At 44.9% G+C, this 22,915-nt stretch overlaps 1 protein-coding gene across 1 annotated transcript in view; it reads right to left on the reverse strand.

Moving 5' to 3' along the window:
- The window catches only part of AHNAK (AHNAK nucleoprotein), a 93,583-nt gene that overhangs the window by 17,319 nt on the left and 53,349 nt on the right, over window positions 1-22,915 (reverse strand). Inside the window, exons 2-4 of the mRNA XM_063945015.1 lie at window positions 18,811-18,888; window positions 1,359-1,509; window positions 994-1,181 (exon numbers count right to left, since the gene is read on the reverse strand). Coding sequence (XP_063801085.1) covers window positions 994-1,181; window positions 1,359-1,509 — 339 coding nt within the window. The 5' untranslated portion in view covers window positions 18,811-18,888. The remainder of the gene's footprint in view (window positions 1-993; window positions 1,182-1,358; window positions 1,510-18,810; window positions 18,889-22,915) is intronic.

Raw genomic sequence — 22,915 nt, forward strand, 5'->3', positions numbered from 1 at the left:
ATTATGGGCAGGATTAAGAACCCATGGTGCCACTTGTTACACATTGATCACTGTACACAGGTCACCGGTGGCCTGATAGTAATATGTACTGCAAAAACAGTAATACAAAGTAATAACTGCTTACCCTATACATATTATAGCTCTATGGTATCTGCCAGGATACAATGCTTTATTAGTGTCCCTGAGAACAGCACTATTTGGAGTGAGGGGAGTATACTATATCTGGTAATCAGTAATGGTGCCAAGTGAGAACATTATACAGGTGCATAGCGGGAGACTATTTACTGAGTACATGGGGCTTGCAGAGCAATGCACATAAATTACATGACATACTGTATAAAGTTCTGCAACCTAACTTTGTTATATAAAATAATGATCACCAGCATCTATAATATTAATAAAATAATTCATTTGTATGCATTTTCACAATAAACTCGAGAACTACTGAACTGATTTTGATCAGGGTTTCACTGAAACATTCCTTGAGATCCTCCGAGTAACACATGCTATGAATCATCTCACTATCATGTTAATTGGCTAATTAGCTAACAAAATCATCGACCCATTGAATCATTTCAATTGTCGTGCAACAGAGCAGGTAATGGAGGGGAGGGGGCATACATGGGTCATGGGGGGAGGGGCATAGGCAGATATGGGTAATAGGGCACATAATAACGGGGCACGCCCTGTCATTTTTGAATTTTTTTAACTTTATTCAAGTGAAGCAACACAGTGTGCAAAGGCACATGCCGGTACGGGGGATGGGGCAAGGGGGCGCCATCCATTGTCGTGGGGTGCACTGCACTGAGGAAACTAATACCATTTGGCTGTTGCTTGCCTGTCCCTGACTGCAGTGCTGCAGGGATCCTGCCACCCACCGAGTCAGCAGTACTGCAGTCAGGGACATGCAGGCAACAGCCAAACCATATTAGAAAATAATCACTTATACACCACTACTTTCACTCAAAAACATAAGTATTAGGACTCGCTCACCAGAACAACATCAGGACTTTTCAGGCTAAAGACGTCATGTGAATAGGTCATGCCAGGTAGAGGGGATCGATCCCCTTTCCTCTGTAGCTTGAGACCTACAGTATGGTGTCCTACATTTGCCAGCAGATTTTGTATGTCTTCTGATGACATGTTGTCAAAGTAGACCGTTGCGCCAACAATCTGGTCACCTAAACAGACAAAAAAATGTTTTATTTATTTTTTCATATTTAAGTGGGAACATATTTTATCACCCTAGTAAACGTTCTCAATTCCCCATCTCCACTTTATACAGGCTATCGCCATCCCACCTCATGGGGGTGGGAGGGGGTACAAGAGCTAGTTATTTCTTGCTAAACAGCACTCACCTTCCTTTACAACTCCTGTTTTGGCAGCTGGTGAGTTCTGCACCAGCTGTTTCACAAATACTCCTTCTTCGTTCTTGTCCAGGGTTAGACCCATCGATCCACTGCCTTGCCAGTTGGGTAGCAAAAGTTCCCGAGTATCTTCCTCCTCCATCTAAAAACATAAAAATACGCCACATGGTTTAATCCATGACATAATATGAACATGTTAGTATATAATATTTTTTTTTCAAACATATCTTTATTCATCCAAGTACACACTTCTATATCACATAACAGTATAAGAATCCAAAATATAATAAGTACATAAATATTTTTAGGAAGAGCAATCCAAAGATGAACCACATAAACAACTAGTGACAGTAATATATATATCTATATATACACAATAGAGCAATGCAGAGTATGCAGTTTCCCTACCTAGGTATAGCCAGCAGTCTCTCCCAGAACCCTGAAAACCATGTGCCAGAAACAGGGCATAATTCAGCTTGAGGGTGACAAAAAATCCGAGGATCCTCCAACAAGATATGTGTCTCATACAATATGTATAACAAAAGCAATTATATATGTGGCGCTTAAGTTCTGGGGTGAAGGAATCTATAAATTCCTTCACATAGCTGAAAGAAAGAAGCCGCTTTTTTTTTTATGAATTCAAAAGTTTTATTGAGAAATTTTCATATATAGTACAGAGAAAGAAAACAAACTACAAACCCTCCCCAGCAACTGCCATACAGTATAGTAGTAATATTGCATTTGGTAATCTCAAGGAAATTGTACAGATGAGTAAGGCAAACAAATAAATAACTATATGCGAATTATCCTGGTATCACGTGTGGTTCTTGTGTTCAGATACATAGTAAAGTGCATTAGTACAGTAGAGTCAATGAATCATAATCATATCAGCTGACATTTTAGTTAAGCAGCACCAAGCGGCCAACAACATCTAGACAGAGACACATCTACCGGTGTATGTACGGTGAGTTCAACCACCTCTCCCAGATGCAACAATATTTTGTTTCAGCACGTCTGCTCATATATACTGTGACAAGAACACTGGGATAGTGTTTGAGGGCAGGTATATTTGTCCCAGGTTCTTGTCTTACATGTTTTAGAAAATGTTAACTTCTAGGAAAAATGCTTTTTGTTTTGTCTGAACCTTTTCAGTTTGCTGTAAAAGCTGGGTAAAGGCTCTGAGAGAGAGATAAGGCGAGTTCTAGACATTGGGCCCAGTTCGGGTCTTTGGCCTCACAGAGGGCTAATCAGGGTTTCAGCTGTGTAAGAGTGTTATAGTGCTTCTAACCTGATTAGTATGGGCAGACTGCCTGGGAAGGCTGCAGGATCTGTGTGTGAGAGACACGCTTTCTGATGCAAGTAAGCTATACAGTATGTACTGAAGAACTCTGTGTTTTGTTTAGTGACAGTTAGGAATATCTTATGTTTAGTTAGTGCCGGACAGGCAAGGTATTTTTATTTTGGGGTTTGTTTTATTTTCTGTTTCAATAAAACTGGCCGGGGTCAGTTGTACCAGAAACTGGACTTGTGTTGTTCCTCAGCTGCTGCGTGCGGTCATATTCCCCAGGAAAAGGCGCCTTGCACCCCTACAGTGTTACAATACATATTTTTCCTGTTTGACAACCTTGTTAGTAAGAGATATCCAGGCCGCGGTACAAGGACCGCTAGCGGACATCCACAGTCTGGCTATATAGACCTTGGCCAGTATACAGCGGTTGGCAATATATCGTTGCATATTTTTGTCAAGAGCATCATCATCAAAAGCCGCTAGCAAACATATAGCAGGTGTGCAAGCGTCCGAGCGTATACCGGTGGAAACCAGAATACGGACAATCTCGGTCCAGAATAAATTAACCACAGGGCAGGACCATAAAAGGTGCCAGAACGTGCCCTCCATCGAGTCACATTTAGGGCATTTAGAATCCCCCATACCCCCCATCTGAAGCAGGCGCATAGGGGTAATGTATACTCTGTGCAGTATGAATAATTGAATCTGTTGAAATCTCGCTGAAGTGGACGAGGTACGAGGGCCAGTCAGAGCAGCGTCCCAGGCGTCCTGAGACAAGGGCTCCAAGTCCACCTGTCATTGTAAACGAAGGCGTGGCATGTCAGTCGCATGGTGCGAAGCGAGCAGGTTAGAGTATATCTGGGACGTGAGGAGGGAACCATCCAGGGACAGCAGCATTAGCCTAACAGGGGACTGTTGCAGCTGGATCAAATTGTCAGGGAATTGAGCAGAGCAGGCATGCCGCAATTGTAATAAGCGATAGAAATAAGTATGGGGAATCGGATAATCCGACTGTAGTTGTGAGAAGGATTTAAACACATTCCCAGAGTATAACTGCCCAATAGTATATATACCCCAACTACCCCATACATCACGGAGCCTAAGAGCCCTCAGTTCCTTAAACCCAATGGTACCATCTAATGGGGCATCCGGGTCCCAGCCCTCACTCAAAAGCAGAATCCCAGCTTGCTTCCAAATCATCACAGCCTACTTAAATATCGGTAAGCCAATTAAGTTGTTATTGCCAGACAGCAAGCAGTGCAATGGAGTGAGTCCAAGAGCCAACGCAGATACCACCAGAGAAGGAAGATCCAACCCAGCCTTGTCTCCAAGCCAGTCATAAATATGTGTCAGTTGTGTGGCCCAATAATAAAGTCTAAAACATGGCACTGCCATACCCCCAGAGTCTCTATCCTGAGTTAGGGTGTTCAGTTTGATTCGCACTCTCTTGCTAGACCATATTATGGAGGAGATGAAACTGTCCATGCGCTTAAATACCGCTTGAGGGATATAAATCGGGGAATGCTGCAATATATATATATAACAACTTAGGTTGTGCCGCCATTTTAATTAGATTAATTCTCCGGGTGACAGTCAGCGGGAGCCTGCCCCAGACCGATATCCGGGATTTCAAGTAATCCAATTGGGGTTGTACGTTAAGGGTTGCATACCGAGATGGGTCGTTAGATATCCATATTCCCAAGTACTTAAAAACCTCCACCCACTGAAGCGGGAGGGATATTCTAGGAGTCTCCGGACACTGACCCCTGAGCGGCATTATACAGGATTTGTCCCAGTTTATTAGAAGGCCTGAATACACACCAAAGTCATTAATTATAGTAAGGATTATAGGCATGGTGACGGGGTAGTTGGAGACAAAAAGCAATATGTCATTTGCATACAAAGCTATCTTGTCCTCTCTCAGACCAATTTTAAAACCGGGTACAGCCGCAGTATGTCTAATGAGACACGCCAACGGCTCCACCACTAGTGCGAACAGGGTAGGGGATAGGGGGCAGCCCTGCCTAGTCCCCCTCTGCAACGGGAATGAGGAGGAGATAAAGCCGTTAACCGATACCCTAGCCCTAGGGTTCGAGTACATCAATTTAACCCATTTAATAAAACCAGGACCTTCCCAAATTTCTCCATGGTCCCCCAAAGGAACTTCCACTCCACCGAGTCAAACGCTATAGCAGCGTCCAATGAAAGTATAATCGAGGAGTGGTCATCCCCATGGGGGACCTGCAGATGAGTAACTAATCTCCTAAGATTAATCAGAGTAGATTTCCTCGTCATGAATCAGCTGGGCAATAACTGAGTTAAGTCTAATTGCTAGAATTTTAGCTAGGATTTTGACATCGGTAGGCAGCAGAGATATGGGCCGATATGACTCCACTCTAGTGGGGTCCTTATCAGGCTTTAAAAAAACAATAATCAGTGCCTCAGACATAGATTCTGGTACTGTCCCCTCCCTGAACATTCCCTCATAGAGAGCCAGCAATCTAGGCGTGCAAAATTCCCCGTGCTTCTTATAGAATTCTACAGGTATGCCGTCCAGCCCGGCGCTTTGCCGCCAGGGAAGGACTTTATGGCCCTTTCCACCTCAGCCAGTGAGATCGGGGAATCAAGAAAATCCCATGCATCAAGGGTCAGTGTCGGCAGAGGGACAGCAGCAAGATACGACAGAAGATCCTCATCCGTGCAGGACAACCTAGTGCTATATAAATGTTTATAGTAATCAAGAAATTGATTGGATATATCGGGGGTATGGTCGTACACAATGCAGTCGTGGCCTATAAGACTAACTACAGTATTAGACGGTTGCTCAGTACGTGCCAGTCTGGCCAAGAAGCCACCGGGTCTGTCACTCATTGCATAAAGTGAATGCTTAGTAAAGAGTAGTCTGTACTTAGCTTTGTCAGTCAAGCAGTCAGTCCATTCCCTCTGTGCTCGCAACCAAGCCTCCTTGGAAGAAGACAGATTATCGGTCAGGTAGGCAAGCTCCAGGGCCCTACAAGAAGTCTCCAGAGCAGCCTCCCTTTCCCTATACGATTTCTTTAGAGTCGATACCGCCCGGATAAGAGTACCCCGTAGGTGGGACTTAAATGCGTCCCAAAGTACAGATAAAGGAACAGTACCCTCATTAAACTCCATGAACTCCGCCCACTGCTCCTCCAGCGCCCCATCAGTACCCAGCCTGGTAAGCCAGAAGGGATTTAGCTTCCAAAATGCCTGACCTCGCATCCCTCCCATATCTAGAACTAGGGAAACCGGGGAGTGATTAGAGATCCCCCTGGTTTCATATTGCACCGAGCGGACTCGTGGTAGCAATTCAGGAGAAACCAGAGCAAGGTCTATCCTAGAAAAAGCAGAATATGTAAGTGAGAAACAAGAATATTGTTTAGTACCAGGGTTTCTTTGACGCTACATGTCAACCAACCCCATGCCCTCCACCAATGCCCTAAAGGAACCACTGCCTTGGCCGGGAGGCATCCCAGCAGCCGTAAGTCTATCCAGGATCAGATTTAGGGTATTGTTATAGTCCCCCAGGCTAATGACGGGAGCATCAGGGAAAATAGCAAGAAACTCTGCAGCTTTTTTAAGGACTTCCGGGGAATACAGGGGTGGTATATAAAGTGCTATCAGTACAAGAGATACGGAGTGAATCTGGCACTTAATAAAAACTGACCTACCCCAGGGGTCAATCTGCACCTGCTCTATTGTAAACGGAACATGTTTCTTGATCAAGATGGAGACCCCCCGAGAAGAGGAGGTATGGGTTGAGTGGTAAGTCCAAACCACCCACGGTTTTTTCAACGACAGAAATCTAGCCTCAACTAGGTGGGTCTCCATCAGGCACATGACGTCCGCCTCAAGCTGTTTGAGCTGTCCAACGTCCTTTTAACCTTGTCGTTGAGGCCACATTCGTTCCAGGAGAGAAATTTAATTAAATTAGTTGTCATAGTACCGTATTGTGTCGTAGAACCGGGACTCCACTGGCCCACACACCATCCAGCATGTACCATAGTGCACTCCCAATATCACAGAAATACACACTTCCCACACACCATAATGCAGTTGAAGAAAAAAAAAAAACATCTCAATAGTGGCAAAACAATCCTAGTATCCACTCCTCCAGTTGCCGCCTCAAACCTTGATAAACCTTTACACCCAGATCCCACACCCCCCTCCCTGTATACCACCCGAACATTGGCATAGTTGGATCCCTTCAACAATAAACTAACCCCCACCCCCCTTTACCAGAAAACACTTACTATAATCCTAAATACCCAATGGGAAATTGGTGGTCAAAAAATACAGTTGCGACTAGACATGTCACAGCGTCCTCCGTACAAGTAAGGCATCCTCCTATATTAGATCTACAAAAGACATTCTATATAACATAACATCGTGGCGTGAAGCATTAACTTTAAACTGCCCCAACCCCAAAATTCCCCTAAATAGAACCAGTGCGATGTCTAACCAACTAAGGCGGACCCTCTTGCTAACCCTATCCAGCTACTAACCCTTAAGGGGACACACTATAGAGCCCACCCAGAGCCCCTGAACTTAGTAGGTACACAAAGGGAGAATAGGAGGCCGATTTTCAATATACATTCCCCCCAGCATCCCTGCCAACATTAAGTAAAATCCAGATCAAGATGTACAAGAGAGTGTCCACATCAGAAGGATAAACACACATCATCAATCCTCGGCCATAGCCCTTCTCTCCGGCCTGGCAGTGTCCAGCCATACAGAGGCTTCCCGAGGAGTGGAAAAGAATTTTGCCTCTCCATCCACCACAACTCTCAATTTAGAAGGGTATAACATGGCATTAGATATGTTCAGCATAACACAAAGACGTCTCTTAACTGGGGTAAATTGGGCCCTATTCTTTTGGACTTCCACTGCAAAGTCAGGGAATACGGATATACGGGAGCCATTCCACAGCAGCGGGCCTTTAGTCCGATTCAATCTCAAGAGAGCATCCCTGTCGCGGTAATTAAGGAGCTTAGCTATCAAGGTACGAGGAGGCGCCCCAGGTGAGGGAGGGCGGAAGGGAACTCTATGAGCTCTTTCCACGGTGAAAAAGGGCGAGAAGGATTCCATTCCGTAGCTATCAGTGAGCCATTTTTCCACGAATTTCTCAGGAGACTGGCCCTCCTATCGTTCCGGGAGACCTACGAAGCGCACGTTGCATCTCCTCAGACGCCCCTCCATGTCCAGCAGGTTGTGTTGTACATCCGTCAATTGAGCTGTAATAGTAGTAACCTTGGCCCCCAGTGGCTTCACTGAGTCCTCAAGGGAGGATGTGCGGGCCTCCACCTCACCTACTCGTTCCCGGACCCTCTGAAGGTCATGGTGTATAATAGACAGATCAGATTGAACCTGACCAATTTTATCCGCTAGCCTAGCCTCACTAGCCGTCACAGCCTCCAGGACCTTCTGTAGGGCAGCATCAGGAGAAGCGTCCGAGGCATCCGAGCCACGCAGAGATTTAGGTGGAGGAGAGGAGTCACGGTCAGGAGTCACCTCTTTACGGGTAGGATTACATGACCGGGAATACTTCTACAGCTTAGCAGCAGCCGATTGCTGCGGTTTCACCATTATGATGTAGTATAAGGAGAGGTACCCAGGCAGAGGTCAATAGTATAGAATAAAATAGCAAAGATACTGTGCAGGGTAAATATCAGATCAAGCACTGGTTAGGAAGGAGCAAATGACCACACTTTTAAGGCACACAGGCACTGTACGGGTAAAATGGCGGCGCTTCCCGCCTCCGTATTGTCCACACTGTAAACTCTGTGGAGTATGGGGATCCCAAAGACCACGGGTCTCAGCAGAGAAGCAGAGCAAGCCACATATGAGCAGAGAGCTATTGGGGCCAGGGCACACAGCAATAGAGCCCAGGCAGATGACTCTTCTCTACTCTCAGCAGCCTCCTGTCTCCCCCCACAGGGTGGATGCGTGTGCTTTAATGGCGTCGGGGTTGGGGTTCAGTAGGAGGCACAACAGGGCCCACGCATGTGACTGAGCTTACCCCTCCAAGCCTCCGAGCCGCTGAACCGCTGTCCCCGTCTTCTGCTGCACCCGGCGCCGTCCTGCGTGCGAGCCGCAGCTTCAGCTCCAGCTTCTTCCGCCCGTGATGGCGCCGGCTTCTTCCCGTGCGACGATTCCCGCAGCACTCTTCGGGTCCTCATGGCCGCCGCACACAGCCCGGAGCAGGATCACTGCAGGCAGGGCAAGTTCCCCCACACTTCAGATGCCGCACAAGATGCAGGAGGGATATCAGGATATGTTAGACAGGATAATGGAGACGGAGAGCGCTGATCAGAAGCTGCTACTCCATGTCCGCAAAGCCACGCCACAAAGAAGCCGCTTTTTAAGGCATTGTATACCTTGTTCCTAAATAGGGAGAGTGATGGCATGTTTTATAATATTACATGGTTTTCATTACTGAATGGTAGGTACCATGGGGGGTAATTCCAAGTTGATCGCAGCAGGAATTTTGTTAGCAGTTGGGCAAAACCATGTGCACTGCAGGGAAGGCAGATATAACATGTGCAGAAAGAGTTAGATTTGGGTGGGTTATTTTATTTCTGTGCAGGGTAAATACTGGCTGCTTTATTGTTACACTGCAAATTAGATTGCAGATTGAACACACCACACCCAAATCTAACTCTCTCTGCACATGTTAAATCTGCCTCCCCTGCAGTGCACACGGTTTTGCCCAACTGCTAACAAAATTCCTGCTGCGATCAACTTGGAATTACCCCCCATAGAAATTAATATGCAAACTTCACTTAATAACTATCGCTTCAGATGCATGTCTACGATGCCAGTTTATGTTACTGGGTTCCATACATGGCTATATAAAACAGATACAGTGGTCATTACAACACAAACTTTAAAAATAGGTGTAATTATTGCATTGAAGTGTTGGGTATGTAGTATCCAATTAGGGGGAGACTTACCAAACTTTCTAAGGAAAACAAGTGGAGGAGTTGCCATAGCAACCAAATAGATTCTAGCTATCATTTTATAGACTGCAGTAGAGAAACAATAGCTAAACTTTGGGTTGCTATGGGAAACAACTCCATAGTTAGAAGAATACGATGTGCCTTCAATGGTATCCGGTCTTTAGGGCGACATCACTTAGGTCGACCACTATTGGTTGACTTGCATTAGGTCGCCACATGAAAAGGGCGACATAGGTTTTTTTTTTATAAAAATCTTCATTTTTTGAACTTTTTCATACTTTACGATCCACGTGGACTACGATTGGGAAAATTAACCTGCCCGCGAGCCATGCGAGGGGACAAGGAGCACTAATTGGGGTTACTGGTCACTTTTACAAAGAAACCAACACCCCAAAAAAAAGCAACTCATTTCGACCTAGTCACTGCCGACCAATAGTGATCGACCTAATGACAGTGGACCTAGTTACTGTCGACCCAGCGAACCATACCCGCCTTCAATATGCTCCAAAAACTATTAATGCTTTTGCAGACTTAACTTCTTTTTAAAAAAATGGGATTTTGGTATTAATCGATAAATCCATAGGGGATACTGAAGTTGCTAATTACAATGGGGTATAGATGGGGTTCGAGAGCCAGTGCACTTTAAATTTAGTGTGTGTGTGTGTGTGTGTGTGTGTGTGTGTGTGTGTGTGTGTGTGTGTGTGTGTGTTGGCTCCTACCCTCTATGCCCCTCCCATTCAGACCCAGCTCAGAAAAACTGTGCCCGAAGAGAACGGACTATGGGGGTCATTCCGACCTGATCGCACACTAGGTTTTTTCGCTGCGGTGTGATCAGGTCTAAATTGCGCATGCGTATGCACCGCAATGCGCATGCGTGTCGTACGGGTACAAAGCGGATCGTTGCTGAGCGATGGATTTAACAAAGAATCCATTTGCACAGCCGATCGCAAGGAGATTGACAGGAAGAAGGCGTTCATGGGTGTCAACGTGTCCAAGCGTTTGCAGGGCGGGTGTCTGACGTCAATTCCTGACAGGCTGAAGTAATCGCAGCGGCTGAGAAAGTTCAAACCTACTCAGAAACTGCACAAAACTTTTCTGTACCACTTGGCTGCACAAGCGTTCGCACACTTGCAAAGCGAAAATACACTCCCCTATAGGCGGTGACTACCTGATCGCAGCGCTGCAAAAAGTAGCTAGCGAACGATCAACTCGGAATGACCCCCTATACTGGAGAGGAGAAAAGTAAAAGAACAGAATAAGCATAGAACAGAAACAACTAATAACAGAACATAGAACTTAATAGCTGATACAACCATCAAACACACAAGTGAAAGAGGGTGGTCTTCAGTATGCCGATAGTCGGGATCCCGGCGCACAGTATACCGGCGCCGGAATCCCGACACCCGGCATACCGACAGATATTCTCCCTCGTGGCGTAGCGCGCCACTGTGCCCGCAGCGTGGCGAGCGCAGCAAGCCCGCAAGGGGCTCCTTTGCGCTCGCCACGATGTCGGTATGTCGGCGGTCGGGCTTCCGGCTCCGGTATGCTGGTCGCCGGGAGCCCGGCCGCCAGCATCCCATACTACACCCAGTGAAAGAGGTATGCAGTAGGAAAGCAGCACCGGGTGGGCGTCCAGTATCCCCTATGGACTCAGAGAAAAGGATTTATCGGTGAGTACCAAAATCCCATTTTCTCAGTAGTCCATAGAGTATACTGAGTTGCTGTTTACAATAGGGACATCCCAGAGCTCCCATTTCGGGAGGAGTGTCCTGTGAACCCTGTCCGAACCGAGAGTCAGACGCTAAGGTATCAAACCTATAAAACTTAACAAAAGTGTTACTTCCCGACCAGGTAGCAGCATGACATAATTGCAGAGCAGAAACTCCACGGGCAGCCGCCCTGGAAGAACCCACCAAACAGGTAGAATGAGCCGTAACGGAAGACGGCAGGGACTTAGACACCCAAGAATAAGCCCGTTGAATGGTGAACTTGATGCAAACAGCTATAGATTGCTAGGAAGCTAGACTATCTTATTAGCATCACAGAGGATAAACAGGGACTCCGTTTTCAGAACTCCTGCTGACCTCTTCATGTAGATGCGAAGGGCCCTCACCACATCCAGAGCCCTGGAACCTGAAGAGGCAGTTGAAAACACCAGAACCACAATGGGTTGATTAATATGAAAGGCTGAAACAACTTTAGGGAGAAACGCCTGCCGAGTCTGTTATTCAGCTCTGTCAGCGTGAAAGATTATGTATGGAAGTTGACATGATAAGAGCCCCCAATTCCGAAACCCTCTGAGGCCAAGGCAAGGCGAGTAGCTGTTTTCCACGCGAGATATTTGAAATATGCAGTCTCCAATGGTTCAAAGAACGAACATTGGAGGAATTCCAAGACAAGAGCCAAATCCCAAGGAGCAGAAGGTGCCGTAAATAGGGCTGATACGCAAAACTCCCGTTCACACCAGATAACATACGCCTTCCAAATGCGGTGGTAATGCTTGGAAGTAACCGCTTTTCTGGCTCAGAGCATGGTGGGAATTACCGTATGCGGTATATCCTTCCTCGCTAGTATTGCCTTTTTAACAGCCACACCGTCAAATGCAGCTGCTTTAAGTTGGGATAAATGAAAGGACCTTGCTGAAGAAGACCTTCCTGAAGTGGCAGGGGCCAGGGTTCCTGGACGACGAGAAGAGCATAAAGTTCGCCATACCAAACCCTGCGAGGCCAATCAGGAGCAATAAGAATTGTCAACACTCCATCCCGTTTTATCCGTTTCAAAACTCGAGGAAGTAGCAGGAAGGGAGGAAAGCTGTAGATCATGCGGAAACACCAAGGAGCTGTTAATGCATCGACCACTATTGCTCCTGGATCCTGCATCCGAGCACAATACTGCTGAAGTTTTTTGTTGTGGCGAGACGTCATCAAATCGATCTCTGGTCTCCCCCACCGAGCGATTATATGGTGGAATACCTGAGAGTTTAGGCCCCAATCTCCGAGGTCTAAATCCTGTCTGATTAAATAATCCGCCTCCCAATTGTCGACTCCTGGAATGAAAATCGCTGAAATTGCGGAGGCGTACTTCTCTGCCCATTGCAGGATCCTGGTTACTTCTCTCACAGCTGCCCTGCTCTTCGTTCCGCCCTGTTGATTGATGTACGCCACAGTCGTGACGTTATTGGACTGAACCTGAACAGGACGACCTTGTAGTAGAGGAGAGGCCTGACCGAGGGCATTGAAGATCGCCCTCAATTCTAAGATGTTGATAGGGAGAGTGGCCTCCCTGTTGGATCAACGACCTTGAAATTGAGAGCCCTGAATTACTGCCCCCCAGCCTCTGAGGCTTGCATCTGTGGTCAGGAGGATCCAGTTCTGGGAGCTGAAAGCCTGATCTGCCAACAGGTGTGGGCTCTGTAACCACCACAGTAGAGACAGGTGAGCCTGAGGTGAAAGGCGGACTAACTGATGCATGTGGAGGTGTGAACCCGTCCATTTGGATAGTAGATCCAATTGAAATGGGCGGGAATGGAACCTTCCGTATTGAATCGCCTCGAAGGAGGCTGCCATCCTGCCCAAGAGGCGGATGCAGAGATGAATGTAAACATGACATGGCTGCAGGACCAACCGTACCATGGCTTGAATTGCCTGGGCCTTGTCCAGGGGAAGGAACACTCATTGAGACACAGTGTCGAGCATCATCCCAAGGAACTGGAGGTTGTGTGTGGGTTCCAGCAGAGACTTTTGAAAACTGAGAATCCACCTGTGTTGGATGAGCAGATTCTGAGTGAGTGTTATGCTGCGGAGCAGACGTTCCCTGGACGGTGCTTTTATGAGCAGGTCATCCAGGTAAGGCACAATATTTACCCCTTGTAGTCGGAGTTGTGACGTAATTTCTGCCATGACCTTTGTGAAAACTCTCGGTGCCGAAACTGCCGTAGCAGACATTCTGGAAGTAAACAGACCAATCTCTCTGAAAGCCTCACACAGATACACCGCAGATTCCTGGATGTGCTGTGATACCATGATTAATTCCTCCTGGGACATGTCTCCCTGAATGCCAGAAGCAATCTTTTGTGCCCATGCCTCTATTAACCCTGCAACATACTATTGTCGGGCGTAGAGAAATCCCCGCTGCCGTGTATATATGTGTTTTCCAACTTACGGTCCTCTGAATCATTAAGTGAGGTAGCTCCTGGGACCGGAAGCACAATCTTCTTTGATAACCTCGATACTGACGGATCCACCAGAGGAGGATATTCCCAACACTTTCTGTTTTCCCGAAAGGAAAAGACGTAAGAATACGTTTAGGTACCTGATACTTCTTGTCGGGTGTACCCAGGCCTCCTGAAATTGGCTAACCAATTCCTCCGATACAGGAAGAGTTGCCAAGGATTTCACCTTTTTACAGAAAAAAGAAGGTTACATCCCTTACAGCCTGTATTAGAGCGTCCACCCCCTGAGAGGAAGCATTTGAGTCATCTACCTGTGATTCTAACTCAGTCTCCTCCTCCAGGGCCGGCATCTCATCATCATCCGGTGCATCAGATTGCAAGACTGCAGAGAATGCATTTTTGAGACAGGATGAGCAGGGTGAGATGAACTGTGTTGTGCTGTGCCCAATGTAGTGGTTAAAGGGTCCACGGACTTTTTAAGCGCCAGCGCCCATCCGGGTTCGGAGCCTTGCATAGGCTGAGCTTGATGGGCCTTTCTGTCATGTCTGGCCGCAGCTAATTCAGAGGACAGATCAGACATAACACCAGTAAGTGTCGACAGCTAGGCCGGTGCAGAGTCCTGAACCAAGCTGTCTGTCTATGAATCTGACTCCTCTGTACACTTTTCACAGAATAAAGTAACTTACAAGTGAACAGCTTCTGTGAACCTTTTGATGCAGTACTTTTCCCTGCCATTCTCACAGTAATCAGGCGCACAGAATGAAATACAAAAAGGTATCAGACACAGTCAGTGAGGGTAGGAACCACCACCTGCCCTTGATGCTAATAATACCGTAATTAATAGCCATGCAGTCTAACAAAAACACTCCTAGAAACAGAAATAAGAGACTAAGGGGGACATTTACTAAGCAGTGATAAGAGCGGAGAAGTGAGCCAGTGGAGAAGTTGCCCATGGCAACCAATCAGCACTGAAGTAACATCTATAATTTGCATACTATAAAATGATACAGAGCTGCTGATTGGTTGATGGGGAAATGTCTCCTCCGGCTCACTTCTCCGCTCTTCTCACTGCTTAGTAAATGTCCCCCTAAGTAGTATATGTATTAGGTGTTGTGTCTAACCAGCACTGGTCCCCCACACAGTCTCCCTCTGTGTGACTACACCTGCAGAAGTGTGGGAGAGTCCAAGCAGCCTTTCATCCACAGTCTGTGACCTGTGAGCTGCCAACTGTCTACCTGTGAAGAAAAACTGAAGGAAAATAACTTTAAAATAATAATAAATGGAAAATCACTGGAGCCCTCAGGAGTGTGACCGGCTCTGCAGGCACTTTTTCTAAAACTGGGTCTGATGGGAGGGCCACAGAGGGGAGGAGCCAGCACACAGACACACACATTAAATTTAAAGTGCACCGGCTCTTGGACCCCATCTATACCCCACTGTAAACAGCAGCTCCAGTATCCCCTATGGATGACTGAGAAAAAAAGTTAAAGGTTACTAATATTATATGTTAGGGTCATAGAAAATGAAAAAGCATTTTATAACAACAATATATAAAGCTCCCATACCCCGACAGTAGTCATATTATCAACCACACACATTCTTTTCTGTTATTAGCCATTTTAGGCTCCAAAGGGTGTTCCTGACATGAAATCATCCAGTTGTAATTAGTCACTGTATTATAGGCATCTTCGTTTTCATGGACTGTCAGATGCAGAAACGTGTAAGAACACAGGGACATTAACAATACCCACACATCCCATCAGAGGTGGGCGGTGGAAAGTTCTTACACACATTATTGTTTTCTATGAAAATCAGTTACTCATCTTTATGGTTAGTAATGGTTAGTAAGAAATAGACCTGACAGGGAAATGTGTAATGGTTAAGCTGCCCAAACACCTCTTTTTATCAGGGTCTTGGAACTTACCTTGAGCAAACTGTTGATCAGCCCTGTGAAGCAAACCGTTACAAGGGACATAACTTTAGTCATTGTAATGGGTCTTCTTTCTCTCTTTGGGTGTTTTTTTAGTTTGTTTAAACCTTACTAAATGTTTAATTGTGTTTGTGTGCTATTTTAAATCTATAAAAGTATACAATCATTTCCCATGCTTTAGAATAGTGTTTAGAAAAAGAAAAAAAAACACCCACATTTAGATATGGTAAAAAAGAATCTATTTGGCTGTAACATTTGTGTTTGTTTTATTATTGTGCATTGTTAGATACAATTTGTAACTGGCTAAATATCACTTGCTAACTTTCCCCTTTTACAATGTATAAATAAATAATAATAAAAAATGTGACTGCAGAGGACGGGGGCGTGAGCAGGAGTACCAATGAGAATATGCTATATCAATCCTCTGATTGGTCTCCCACTCACACCCCCATTCAATAGAATCACACAGCCTAGGTTTTGTTGCCAGGACAGTTAATGGGATCATTGAGCCCAGTAAATATAGCTGCATGTAGTAGCGCCCTGGGTGTTAATCTGCTGTAGATGGTAATGGGGCGTCAGTAGTATATAAAAATGATTACAAGGTTGCATGACTTGTCGTGATTATGTCTAACATAAATGTATAATGTGTATATCTCCCTATACAGTAGTTCTAGATTTTCTAACATGCGCTGCATTTATACTGAAATATATAAAACAGGACATTTTTATTTTATTATCGAGTCCCTTAGAAAAGGAAACAAGGACATTAATATTGTGAGCATTTTATATCACCTTTAATGGGTGCAAGCAACAAACTTCAACCCATTTTAACACCACCAGGCTGGCCTATTCACAAGTATACAAACACTTACGGACAAGGATCTGTATATTTGCCAGATATTTTTTTTTTTTTTACAAGGCCATTAACCCTACCGCTCAATTGGGTGTGGATTATGATATCTACACTAAAAAGGTCTACAGTCAATAGGTCTACCACTAATGGCAGACATGCATTAGGTCGACAGTGTCAAAAGGCCAACATAGAAAAGGTAAACATTAGAAAAGGTCTACAGGGCCAAAAGGTCGACAAGGTCAAAAGGTCGATATGGACAATGGAAAAGGTAGACACAATTTTTTTTTTTTTGGGGGGGGGGGATTTGTCACTTTTCTGCCACAAACAAGCCCCATTAGTGTACTGTGTCCCCTCGCAGCTTTGGGCAAGGTGCCTCGCTCTGCTCGCACTGTGCTCGGCAGAGGTTACTACTCCCAATCGTAGTCCACGTGGATGGTATGAAAATGTTTTTAAAAAATGAAAAAACAAATTAAAAAAAACTTGTGTCTACCATATGTGTGTCAACCATTGTAATGTCGACGTTTTGACCCTGTCGACCTGTTGAACTGTCTACCTTTTGCATGTCGACCTTTTGACCCTGTCAACCTCATGCATGTCTACCATTAGTGGTAGACCTATTGACTGCAGACCTTTTTAGTGTATATCACTAACAGGGCGCGGCTGACCCCTTCGCTGCGCGCTGGGACTCCGGGACGGTCTCCCTGCTCTAGGCTTCGGGACCCGGCGTGCGGTCAGCGGTCTCTCCGCTCCATGGGCGCTGCCACTGTGCCCTGCGTCCACGTAAGCAGGATGGGCTAATGGTGCAACCCGGAGCTCCCACCCCCACCAATAAGAACAGAGCGGGCAGTTAAAAAGGAGGTGCCGGGTAAAGCTCCGGTGCCTGAGTATCGTCGCTGTACTAGATGCTCCCAGGCTCACGCTGCTTTTCTTGGAGGCCCAGCGTTTCCAGTGTGTATCCCAGCATTCACTAAACTTCAGCGTTTTCAGCAATTCCAGGCTTCATTCAGTGTTCTTCAGCATCGTTCACAAATTATCATTCATTTCTTCATTCAGTGTTCTTCAGCATCGGCACAAGTCATCACTCATTTCTTCATTCAGAGTCCTTCAGCATTGGTCACGAATCATCAACCATTTTCTCATCCCGTATTCTTCAGCATCATTCAAGACATCGCTTACTTCTTCACTCAGTGCTCTTGGCATTTTTCTCAAAGCATAGTATCTATAAATCTGCATGAAGAAGATCTACATCCGTCCATCTTTATTTCGACCCAGCTCTCCAGTTCCTCTTCCTGATCATCGGAAGAATCTCCGAGTACCCAACTCTCCCGTTCCAGGTCTGTGACAGTGTAGATCTATAGTCCGGATACCCACAAAATTTTCCTTAAATAAAAGAGCTACACTGCACTCAGCAATGTCAGGAGATTGCCAGAACTGGAGAGATGGACGATAACACAAAACTACTGCCATTCTATAAGACTCCAACAACGTACAGGATATTAAATATTAATATATTAAATATTTGTGAATGTATTAAATATGAATATATTAAATATTTGTGAATGTTACTGCTGTCATTATTACTTAGATAAGGTTTTACATAAAGCTGTCCCTTAATACTTACAGGAGCTTTATGTGTACAGAAAAGGGGCAATTCAATTGTTTTTCTACTTTTGTGTGCCTTACGGAGCAATTCAATTGTTGCTCTGTTCGGGCATGAATATTTCAGCCTCCTGAGATGGTGAGCTGAAATGTGTGAAAAGTCGGCTGTTTGGGTGCCCAAACAGCACTTTTCATGTCATGCCCATTAGTTTAGATGGGTTTAGACAAAATATCACCCCACGATCCCCCATAAATTGAAACAACTGAATCGCCCCAAAGAGTCTAGAAAATTATTATGTTCATCACCGAGACTGGCCTGGCAGTCTTGACTTTTGCTAAACTCTTATTAAAGACCTGCAGCAGGACTCCGTTGCAAATGCTGTCATCCCGCACTATACATGATTGCAAAGGGTTGTATATTGCAGATATGCTTTGGCCACCATGGAATATCTATATATTTGGTATGAGCCAAAGAAATAGATTATTGGAATTACACAAAATGTATTACTTTTCCATACTGCCCAATAACTGCTTGGCAGGCAGAGTTAAAAAGTACATGACAATTATATTAGTCATTTAATAGTTTCCCTTGTAGGCACATTAAATATGGGGAATAAATTACCTTGATTTGTTGAGTCAGTTACCTTGTACAAGACTTTGCTGGCTCTGACTGCACATATGTTCGCATTAGGACTTCAGTCTGTAAGATACAAGGAAAACTACTTCAGATATTGGAAAAAAAGACTCATGCACCTCATCATTCCGCATGTGACACCATTTATGCTTTTTGCACATGTAATATACACGGGTACATAATGAAACCTACAAATATTGTGTCTATACACAGACAGAGCAGGGTGTGGGCCTCTATAAAATGTGGATACCCATACAAATCATGAAACATTAAACAAACCTCCCTGTGTAAATATTATACAAAGAATTGAAGATAAAGACTACTTCTCCCATGACTCCGGCCAAATCAACAGACCATACGCCCCAAATTAACTAGACACTGCTACTCTGTATGAAGGCAAGCTTCATCTGACCTTCTCTAGCTCCCGCAGCGAATGAATTAAAATGCCTGATGCGCATATGCTTGTCACCACATCAAACCATTGATAAAAAAAACAAAACAAAATAAAAATAACCTTGATGAAAGGAACATTTTTATTGCCTCCATCTAAGTAATATTTCTGGGTACAGATATAAGCAAAGTTGGGTGAAATGGCATACAAATCGTAGAAGTGCAAAGTTCTAGCAATACGATTTTTAAATTCCATATACAGTATTTTCCATACTGTGGAACACCATTTTAGACTTGTAAATGAGCACTTCATATAATTCATGGTCTATGAATAGAACACGACTTACAGGTAATTACCACCTGCAATATGCTAAATATTTGTGTGGACAAATTTTTTATGGAACGATTTTCACTGCTGCTAGACCCCACTAGTTTGGAAAGTTTGGAAGAGACTGCCTATACTGCTGCTAAACCCCTCCAGTTTGGAAGAGACTCCCTATACTGCTGCTAGACCCCTTCACCTTGGAAGGGACTACCTAAACTACTGCTACACCCCCCTCCGCACCCCTACTTTGGAAGAGACTGCTTATACTGCTGCTAGACCCCTCTAGTTTGGAAGAGGCAGCCTATATTGCTGCTAGACCCCTCTAGTTTGGAAGAGAGTGCCTATACTGCTGCTAGACTCCTCCACTTTGAAGTTGACTGCCTATGCTGCTGCTAGACCCCTTCAGTTTGGAAGAGACTGTATATACTGCTGCTAGACCCCTCTAGTTTGGAAGAGACTGCCTATACTGCTGCTAGACCCCTCCACTTTGAAGGAGACTGCCTATGCTGCTGCTAGACCCCTTCAGTTCGGAAGAGACTGCCTATGCTGCTGCTAGACCCATCCAGTTTGGAAGAGACTGCCTACACTGCTGCTAGAACCCTCCAGTTTAGAAGAGACTGCCTATACTGCAGTTAGACCCCTTCACTTTGGAAGAGACTACCTAAACTACTGCTAGACCCACGTCCCTAATTTACAATAGACTGCTTATATTGCTGCTAGACCCATCCAGTTTGGAAGAGACTGCCTATACTGCTGCTAGACTCCTCTAGTTTGGAAGATACTGCCTATACTGCTGCTAGACCCCTCCATGTTGAAAGAGAGACTGCCTATACTGCTGCTTGACCCCTCCAGTTTGGAAGAGACTGACTATACTGCTGGTAGACCACTTTAGTTTGGAAAAGACTGCTTCTTGCACAGTATTTTCCAAGCAGAACAGCCTGGAGAACTGTAAATCAGGAGCGACAGGACGGAAGATAATTGCCACAGAATCCTCATACCATCAGCATGCCTAGATAAACTGCTCAAAACCTCATTCAGATTCAAAGGAAGGAGGTTCTGGTGCTATTCAATTCAGCACGCTGCTATGTCAGCGAAAACCGGTTACTTGCGCCTTAAACAGGGTGCGAGAATGGGCATTCTCCGACTTAAATGTCCCACCGCAATGCTGTTTGAGTCGGGTTAGGGCACAAAACAGCATTGCAGACCTAGGGGGTAATTTAGATCTGATCGTAGATGTGCTAAATTTAGCACATCTACGCTCATTTTCTCAGACATGCGGGGGGACGCCCAGCATAGGGCTAGTCTGGCCCTACCCCCCCACAAGGGTCCCCCCCCGCATGTCTGGCCCAACCCCCCCCCCCCTCCCACAAGGGTGCAAAAGCATTGCACAGCGGCAATGCTTTTGCACCCGCTGAGTAGCTCCCTACTCGCCGCGTACCGGGTCACATCTGCTTCATGTGACCTCACGCAGCTGCAGGGGTATGCAACCATCTGGACATGCCTCCGCTGTCTGGACCGCGCCTCACCAACCGCGTTGGCACGCCCGCGACCACCCCTGCCTGTCAGCGATCCAGTCTGAATTAGGCCCCTAGGTTTGTCTGGTTTCTGCTCACAGTGTAGAAATTCACTAGACTTAACTGCGCACTGAATTGAATTGCTCTGGGACCTCCTTCCTGTCGCTATTAAATTTGTGTTGAATTGAATCAACCCCAAATTGATGCAGTCTGTTATACCTTGAGAAGTCAGAGATTATTTATTCTAATGGACTGAATTATACACAAAATGTCCGTGGGACCCCTAGTAGTCTTTTCTGACCCCACATACCTTGACAATTCTGCTACTTGAGGAAAGGTTTAAAAAATATTTGCCCAGATTTTTACAGTAAAACATGTGCACGTATTGGCCAACTCATACCCTGAGTCTGTCATGTGATATATTTCTTTCTATTACATTCCTCATTTAAATAAGCCTTCATATAAACATTCTAGTACTGTTTGCTATCCACAAAGGGATAGTCACTGTTCACAGGTTATAAAGGGAGTGGTCAACCCCTACTGTATATAATAAGGGTATTAGAAGACACAAGTCACTCTGTGATAATATATAAAATACATAAAATAACTGTTGATAACAGAAACCACATGCATGTAAATACAAAACCTTAGTAAAGCTTCTTATTGGAAAAAGTGCTTGTATAAAATCAACTTTTGTGAAAGTAGTAGCATGTCTACCAAACAATGAGTCAGTGATAGAATTTGTTCTTTCAACACACAAATTCATGACAAATGATAAAACCTATTTTCTTACAGAAAACATATCTGTCATTCACCTCAGATTCTGCCCCATTTGAGATTACAGTCTAATTATGTTCCATATTAACACGGTTATAGTAATGTTCCAATTAAACTACTCTCACAGCTCAACCAATTACGGTCTAAAACAAAACTGCACTTTTTATCCAAAGAATTAAACTAACAGTAAATTGTAAACTCTGAAAAAGAAGGCACTGTACAAAGTACATGCCTACCGCTAAAATACTCTTCCCATCCTTGTTGCTACTCACACAACACGTACGCAAATACACAAACATGGTTCTGCCCTATTTTCTCAAACATAAATTATATTTAAAAAAAAAAAACCTCTTGAGTTGAGAGCAGACTTTAGTGGAAGGCGGACAGCCCCAGAGACTGAGAAGGGGCAAGGGAAAAGAGTGTTTGGCAGAAACTTTACAGCAACTGTAAAAAATAAAAATTGAAAAAAGTACATGGGGTTATTAAAAATGGGAAAAGGCTTGGTTTAGAAACAAAGCAAGATTGTTGTGTTCTGAGAACAGAGAGGCTTTGAGGTGCAGGAATGCAGGGAGGCCATGCAGAGACATGCAGGGGAGGCTGTGTGATCTAGAAGAGCTGGTTTATCCATGTATATGGCCACATATACCTCTCCGATTACAGAAAAGGTCGAGAAGGGAGAGAGAGAGGATCTACCATACACATGTCTGCAACATCTGCAGCTGATGAACTCCCCCGCCTCATCCCCCCACACTCTAATAGTAGGAAAATATTTCTCAGATTAAGAATCCCCTTTGGCAAACATTCAACAGTTTTTATAAGTCACGTTTAAATCAAATATTTTCCCAAAATAGTTACCATGACATTATTTAAGGCCAACGCGGTATATGTGCAACTCGGTTTCTGCGGTTATTGTATTAATACACTTTTGCTTCTGTGCAGTGTCTGCAAGCTTATGTGCTATTTTCTGCAAAAAGGAGGCTGGCCAGTGTCCCACAATGGGTTAACCCTAATATCTAGTCCTGCAGTTCTCAAGAAAAATACCTTTTCACTACAGCTTCCATTCTAATGAACTCTGATACATTTTTAC

This window comes from Pseudophryne corroboree, chromosome 11, assembly GCF_028390025.1.
Source record: "Pseudophryne corroboree isolate aPseCor3 chromosome 11, aPseCor3.hap2, whole genome shotgun sequence".
Taxonomy (NCBI): domain Eukaryota; kingdom Metazoa; phylum Chordata; class Amphibia; order Anura; family Myobatrachidae; genus Pseudophryne; species Pseudophryne corroboree.